General features: G+C 45.2%; 1 protein-coding gene across 1 annotated transcript; it reads left to right on the top strand.

Annotated features, from left to right (window-relative positions):
- Nucleotides 1-5,217: 5,217 nt before the first annotated feature.
- Nucleotides 5,218-6,736, top strand: LOC121625741 (amphoterin-induced protein 2-like). The gene has a single exon (XM_041963984.1). It carries the CDS (start codon nt 5,219-5,221, stop codon nt 6,734-6,736), a length of 1,518 nt encoding a protein of 505 aa, XP_041819918.1. The 5' UTR covers nt 5,218.
- Nucleotides 6,737-7,244: the final 508 nt, after the last annotated feature.

The following is a 7,244-nucleotide window of genomic DNA, read 5'->3' as shown; positions in this document are numbered from 1 at the left end:
ATAAGCAACATATGGAAGTCAAGGGGAATCTAATTTCCATCTTTTTTTATGTCAAATGATCTGTGTTTGTGTATGCGGCACAGACAAAAGCAATGAAAACCTGCCGAGCTTTAATTGCAAAGTATTGGTGTCGTGACACATATTTGATAAAGACATACAATTTTTAAAAACATTTTTAACCTTAAAGAAATTGGTCTCCATTTTTGAAAAGATACATAGGTAATTGCTTTCTTGCTAAGATTTAGAAGATTTATATCACTCTAATACTGGTCAGTTAAAAATGAAGCTACAGCCATGTTTATTTGCTAATGTTAGCATAATGACAGGAAACGGGGGCAAGAAGCAAGCTAAACTCTAGCTGTGGGTAACAAAACCCACCAACTAGCATATTTAAAGCTCATTAATTAACTTGTTTGTTCAATCTGTATGAAAATCAAACTGTAAATATGACAATCGTCAGTGTCAGAGGGTTTGCCTGACTATTTGTTGGCTGAGTGCATTAAGCCACAAAGGGTTGTTTCTTATCTAAGGAGGCTTTGGAGGGTACATGGGACACAGCTAGCTGTTTCTTTGTGCTAAGCTAAGCTAACTGTCTTTTGGCTGTCGTTTTATATTCAACAGAGAGACGCAAACCCCAAGCGAATGACCATATTTTCCATGTTTCATTTCAACATTGTTTTATATAGCAAGATTCTTGTGTCTTGAAATGTTCTATAGAGATACAGATTGTTTCTGTGGCTTTGGCTCAGTGCCTACTGGGATGATCACATGGTGTCCTCATTACCCTGAAACATAATGGTTAGAGCCAGCGGCTGGATGGATAGATGGGTTGTTGAACTCTATCTAAACTAAAAACCATCCAGACCACTGCTCCTCAACCCTGGCTCTCAACCAGCACTTAGAACCCTGCTGGCGTTCATGTAACCATGAACTAGTCGCTGATTACACATAACCATGTAATCAGCGACTATTTTACACCTGGGATGCAAAACAGATGCAATCGAATGTATTTAACGGCCAGGTAGTTGCAGCAGGCGTGAGTGGATGCTGAACTGCAGGAGCGAAAGTCACAAGTCACCTGATTCTAGCAAGATGACGGACTATAAATACAATAACAGAGTATGTCTCATATTCTATTTAGAGGCATCATTCCCTTCCATGTTGTTCATTTCTCAAGCCACATTCCTGTTCTCAAGAACGGAACATTTTTTAGAAATGACGAAGGAAACAGAAACATGTTGCTCCATCATCCCTTGCATATCAACCACATGACTGTGTGATCTTGGAGCGAAGATGGACACTCTGGCAAAATCCCCAGAGGCCTTCCCCTTTGATGGTCGGCGCCATGGAAACATACAGCGATTTGTCCGTCACGGTGTCCTGGGTAGAAAGCTCATAATTAGTAGTGCATTGTGATTATGCTGAAGTCAGGATATAAGACAACAGGCCTCCTTCTCACCTCTCTTTCAACTAATGGAATTGACTCATCTTCAAAAATGAGAATTCAATTGATTTTTTCAGCTTTGTTTCCTCTCAGGTATTGAACTGGCTGCGTGTGAGGAGCTACAAGATCGAACAAGAAAGCGAAATGGAAAAAAAACTGTTGGAGCTTCGAGCTTACAGCTTTCAACCTTGACAAACTGATTAGGTGGAAGAATACTTTCATGTAGTATGAAAGACACCATCTGTGAGCTGCAAACTGACACACACAGTGCTGTAATAAACAGCAAAAGATAGAGAGCATTTTAGAAAATTACCTTTCATGTGATTGTAAAGGGGAACATGTGGCCACAATAAGTGAACAAATAAGGCAGCAGACTAAATTTTGTCCTCCAACACAACACAAATCAACAGTATTTTGAAAAATGAGAGGGATTATGCAAACCCTGTGCACAGTTTAACGCTGCCTGAAATATTCTGCTTCAGCAAGCAAATCCTAAAGTGCTGCTCTTCTTTTACAGCACAGAAAGCAAAGGGAGTTCCTTCGAGCCGCAGCAGCGTTACTTTACTTATTTCCAATATTGCGTAGACCTTTAACAGCACAGTGCAACCGAGCAGCGATAAAGCCGAGGCAGCGAGAAAATGAAAAAGACGTGTTCAAGGTCACAGATGTTTAATTGCAATGATGTTATCTCTAATTAAACCAGCCCGTCTCTGCCAAGCCACCATTAACAGCATAATGCTGTCGTATACATAGGCAGGCTTAGCAGTCTCTGCAGGGGTTATGAGCCCTCAGCTTGTAAGAATAACATCCAAACCTTTGAAGGGCTCATTTGCAGAAACACATAGCATCTCTGGTTTGATTTATCAGTTTATTCTTTTTAAGGATGACTTCAGTCTGCTTTTACAACTGAACACTTCCCTTTGAATTAATATGGACTGTATATGCATATATATATGTGCCTCTGTCACATTTTAAGAGCTCCAGGAGCAATTACAGGGGTAGCATAGTGGAAGCAAAGTGATATGTCACGGTTTAGTTATATGTCACTGAGGCAAAACAGTTAGATCAAAACCTGCTCACGTTTTAAGTAAAATAATAGAAGTCTCAAAAAGGAATTTGTTTACAACGCTTACAGCCACTGTTTAAAGGGGAGCTGCAGATTAGCATTGCAACAGACAATTAAAAAATGGTCAAAACTGAAGCAGCAGAGCAGGGATATCCAGACAAACTGGCCCCCAAGTGTAAAATCATATCACAGCATAAAGTATCTGCACTTATTCAGCTTATTCAGGTCAGCAAACTTGTAAATGACCAGTTCTCGACCACTTGAAAGTGTTCCTCATTATGGAGAGCTAGCTGAAGTCTTGCTGCACCAGGAACTGAACTTCTTCAATTTTTCACTCGTTACAGCTTGACTCTTTAGCGAACCGCTAATCGCACAGGTCAAACTGACCAGTCAGGCATCACTGTTGGACTTTTAATGACCACTTTAGGTGCAGCAGCGTAACCTCTGGACACAGCAGTGACTAAACACCACGAAGCTGATACCATTTATGTGTTAGCAAACAGATCACACATGCAGCGGACGCAGAGCAGCACCTAACTAATGTGATTTCAAGTGTTCACTCTCCTTCTAACTCGGTTTTTGTTCTCCACCAACTCCTGAGGGAAATATCTGGCTCTTTTGCAGCTACAGGAAACGATCCGCTGCGTTCACCGGCTAGAGGCAGATGTTTTGTGCCTGCCATCGGCTTCTGAGCAGGTCCAGCTCCTGGAAATGAGGTTAATGACAGCGGTGAGACTCAAAACAGTGAAGCTGTGGCTGTAAAACCAAAACAATGAGCTGAAAGATGCTAAAATGCTAAAATGCTCTGTTTAACTGAAGGGAAGTGCAGGGTTGGGTGGTAATTTCCATTTTTGGTATAGAAATACTGATTAGTGCAGCGTTAATCTGCTATCTGGTAAACATTTTTGGCATCAATTTGTAGCTAAAAAGTTTTTTTCTTATAGTGTACATTTATAGCCTCCATATTTAAGTTACATAACAGATGTTTCTACAGCATTTTAATGAGGTGCAGCAGGTTTCAAGTGCCACAAACACCTTTGTTCCAGACAGGTGAGGTTTCATAACTGTGAATGTTGGCAAGGTAGTTATTGTGTACTTAGTAATTAGAACCAAAAGCGTCAGAGAGGAGGAAGAGCAACCACACACAGAATCAAATCTAGACGTGGTTTACACAATAGATGCACCTTCCCCCTCTCCTCTTCCTCTTCCTCTCACAGCCCTCTCTCCTCCTCTTGGCTGCACCCACCTCCACGTTGTCGGCCGCTGTTGCATTCCGTATTTTACTCTCAGGGGGGCGACCCCACCCACAGCAACATGCAACCCGACCTGCAGGTGAGCGGTTCAGCAGCAGCTCCCCTGCCTCCTCCCCGCGCTCCGGCTGGATCGCTCGCCGAGCGGAGACGATGCGCCTCGGAGCCAGAACCGCCAAGTTGCCCGTAGGATTTAACGGCTTCACCTGCGGGACGCGGACGTGAAGGTGGACGCGGACAGGAGGATGCTTCCGTCAGGCAGCTGCGCGGGTGTGCGAAGGTGAGCCGGTTTATTCTGTTTGTTTTGTTCCGCGTCCACAAAAGTCGTGAAATCCAGGTTGCTCTCTCTCTGCTGTTGACAGAACAGAGCAGGCTAACACCAGAAACACACAGTTCATCTCTCACCCACAACCTCTGTACATTTCACACTCACTCTCTCAGCTCCTGTTTTGTCACATCTGTAAACTTTTGCTGCTGTTAATAAAACAATTCTTCTCAGTAATTAACTTAAACTGCTAATATTCTTCATCAATCCGTTAATTGGTTGGGCAGCAGATCAGAATATAGTGAAAAATGCTGATGGAAATTTTTCCAGAGCTCAACTTGACCTCTTTAAGATGTGTTGTCTGCTGGAATAGATTCAGGTCACAATAATATATTCAGAGAAAATCAGCCAGTCCTCGCATTAAAGCAGCTGCAAACACAGAATAAGAAATAACAAATAATAATAATAATAATAAGATTGATTACAGACTGTTGATTGATTCATTGATTGGTCAATCTTTGCAGCGCTTATCTTCAATATGATCCACTGTTTTTCTTTTCCATGCGTGTTTACTACTAATCTGCTTGACCTCTGAGGCACTAAAATGATTATAATGAGGACAGTTTGATGGGGAAAACAGCCGCTTATCGAGCTTTTCAATAATGGACTTGTGTAATTTAAGCATGCTATAAATATTGCAGGAATTTCATTTTTGTGTGTATCATTCAAGTCGTCACCTTGTGTGTTGTGTTGGTGGGAGCAGTATGGATTACTAACATGTATGGATTAAGTTACGCTCGCTCCAGCAGTTTAACAGTCGTCGTGTGCAGAAGACGCCAGCAGCCGCATTTAAATGTGGATTACATTTTATCTTTAGAGCTACATGCATGTGATGCTTTTACTTGTATTGCATGTTCTTATTGTGTGTTTTTGCTGTTTATCTCGCTGCCTTTTTTTCACCCTGATCATGTGTTTTACTTCAACTGACTGTTCATTGGGAACTCTGTTTAATGCCATTAGCTGGTAGATTATTACTGTAATAAATCATTTCCCTGTTCTCTCTTCCGTGTTTCCCCTCGGTCTGTGTCTCTTCTCAGCTCATAATGGCCCTCCACCATCACAGCCTTGTAAACCTGACATGTGTGCACCCAGTGAGAAAGTAACCTGAGAGCTCATCCTGAGGGAACACCAGGATGCGTCCCGCTGCGTCACAGCTTTTGGGCAAGGCCAATGCCGCAGGCAGCTGTCGCCGCCCTGTCGCCGCAGCCTTGCTGCTCTCCCTGTGTCTTGGCTTCCCTCCCTCTGTGGCCGCTTGCCCACCCTACTGCCTTTGCGCCAGTGATATAATTTCCTGCAGCAGCCGCAATCTGTCCGCGCTGCCCTCTGATCTCCCGAGCTACGCCACGCGGCTGGACCTGAGCCACAATGCCCTCACTGTCCTGCCTGTGGCCTGGACTTCCCGACCGTTTGACTGGCTCGCCACGCTGGTCCTCAGCCGAAACTCCATAAGCCTAATTGAGGTGAACGCATTCACTGCGACGCCACATCTCCTCCACCTGGACCTCTCGTCCAACCGGCTGACAGTGCTGAACTCGTCCGTCTTCGCCGGGTTGAAGGAACTGAAAGAGCTGCTGCTGTTTGGAAACCAGATCGTCCAGATTAACCCAGGGGCCTTCAGTAACCTTCACAGCCTGCAGAGGCTCTACCTCTCTGGGAACAGACTGTCGGCTTTCCCCCTGGGGCTTTACTGGGAGCCTGGAGGGCCTCGTAATCTGACCTTTCTCGATCTATCATACAACAGGCTCTCCAGGGTTCCCGTCCAGAACCTGCTGTCTCTCACCCAGCAAGGTGGAATTTATTTTCAGGAAAACCCTTTGGTCTGTGACTGCGCTGTGCTCGCCTTGCTGGAGTACTGGATGTGGAAACAATATCGCCCCCTGGTTGACTTCAGAGGTGAATACCCCTGTAGAGACGATTCAGATCCAGGGCCTGAATGTAGCCAGCAGGTGGTGTCAGATATGCCGCTTGAGGCACAGACTTACCACGTAGAGCCTGGTAAATGGCTAAGAGTGCCATGTCCAGGGTTGGCTTCTCCAGCCCGGGAGGGGCTGGTGGTGTTCTGGGTCACTCCCAGGACTGTGGTGAATTCATCAACCAATGATCCGAACGCCCACCTAGTAGTTCTCCCCAATGGCACCCTTGAAATCCGATCAGCCCTGATGGAGGATTCTGGTATGTATGGGTGCGTGACAGTCCGCAGGCACCGCTATGACACCAGCGAGTCTTTGGAGGTCAGCGTGGCGGTCGGAAACTTAAGCACTACCTCCACCGGTGGCTTGGTGCACCGCAGCGGCGCCGAACACTTCAACACAGCGTTCACCACCCTGGCTTCCTGCGTGGTCAGCATCATACTGGTGCTGCTGTACCTCTACCTCACGCCCTGTCGATGCCGTGAAAGCCGGGGTGGGGGATCGAGAGGGTGCGGCGGACGAGCCATCATCCTCTGTTCAGACCCCAGAGAGGTGGAGTCAGGGCAGCAGCGGTCAAACGGGAAGAGGGTGGCTTTCTTAGAGCCCCAGGCGGAGGACTCTGATGTCGGTGTCCCAAAAACACCAGCAATGAACTTGGGTCACGTTGCCACTGAGGGAATTCTCAAGAATGGAAGTAGGACAGTGGGACAGACCCTCACAGACCCCGCTCACATGGCGTAGCAAGAAAAGTTCATGTTCATTCCTGCAGTCTGAACCCAAGTGTTGTTTTTTTCACCGTTTGTGGGCAGAATTTCAATTACGTCTCAACTGTAAAGTGGCGTCTTTTTTTTTTATAGCTAGACTTCATATGGAAATTTCACTATTAACATGCGAAATCGTTACTGCAAAGATCACAGAGGTCATATAAATGTGGGCGGTGTTTTAAATTGGGCTGAGAGGAATACTCACACCTGATGCGATAAGCTGCTCGAGACGTTGGTGGTTATTGTTATTGTAGAGCATATGCATTGTGAATATTCCCACGACAGTGACCCTTGTTATTTTTAACCATCTGTCTCTGTACTGTGGAGCGTAGCATTCTCAAAACATGTCAGTCGTGTGTGAAATGATCTGAACTTTGATGTGTTGCCAGATCAAAATGTGTCTGCTTCACACCCTCTTATTATTATGTTAATCCAATACAGCCATGCCACAAGACGATGTACGAAGCAACACATGAAGTAGCCTG

Source organism: Chelmon rostratus, chromosome 22, assembly GCF_017976325.1.
Source record: "Chelmon rostratus isolate fCheRos1 chromosome 22, fCheRos1.pri, whole genome shotgun sequence".
Classification (NCBI taxonomy): Eukaryota; Metazoa; Chordata; class Actinopteri; order Chaetodontiformes; family Chaetodontidae; genus Chelmon; species Chelmon rostratus.
Note: the sequence above shows the minus strand (reverse complement) of the source record. Positions and strands in the feature narration are given on the sequence as shown.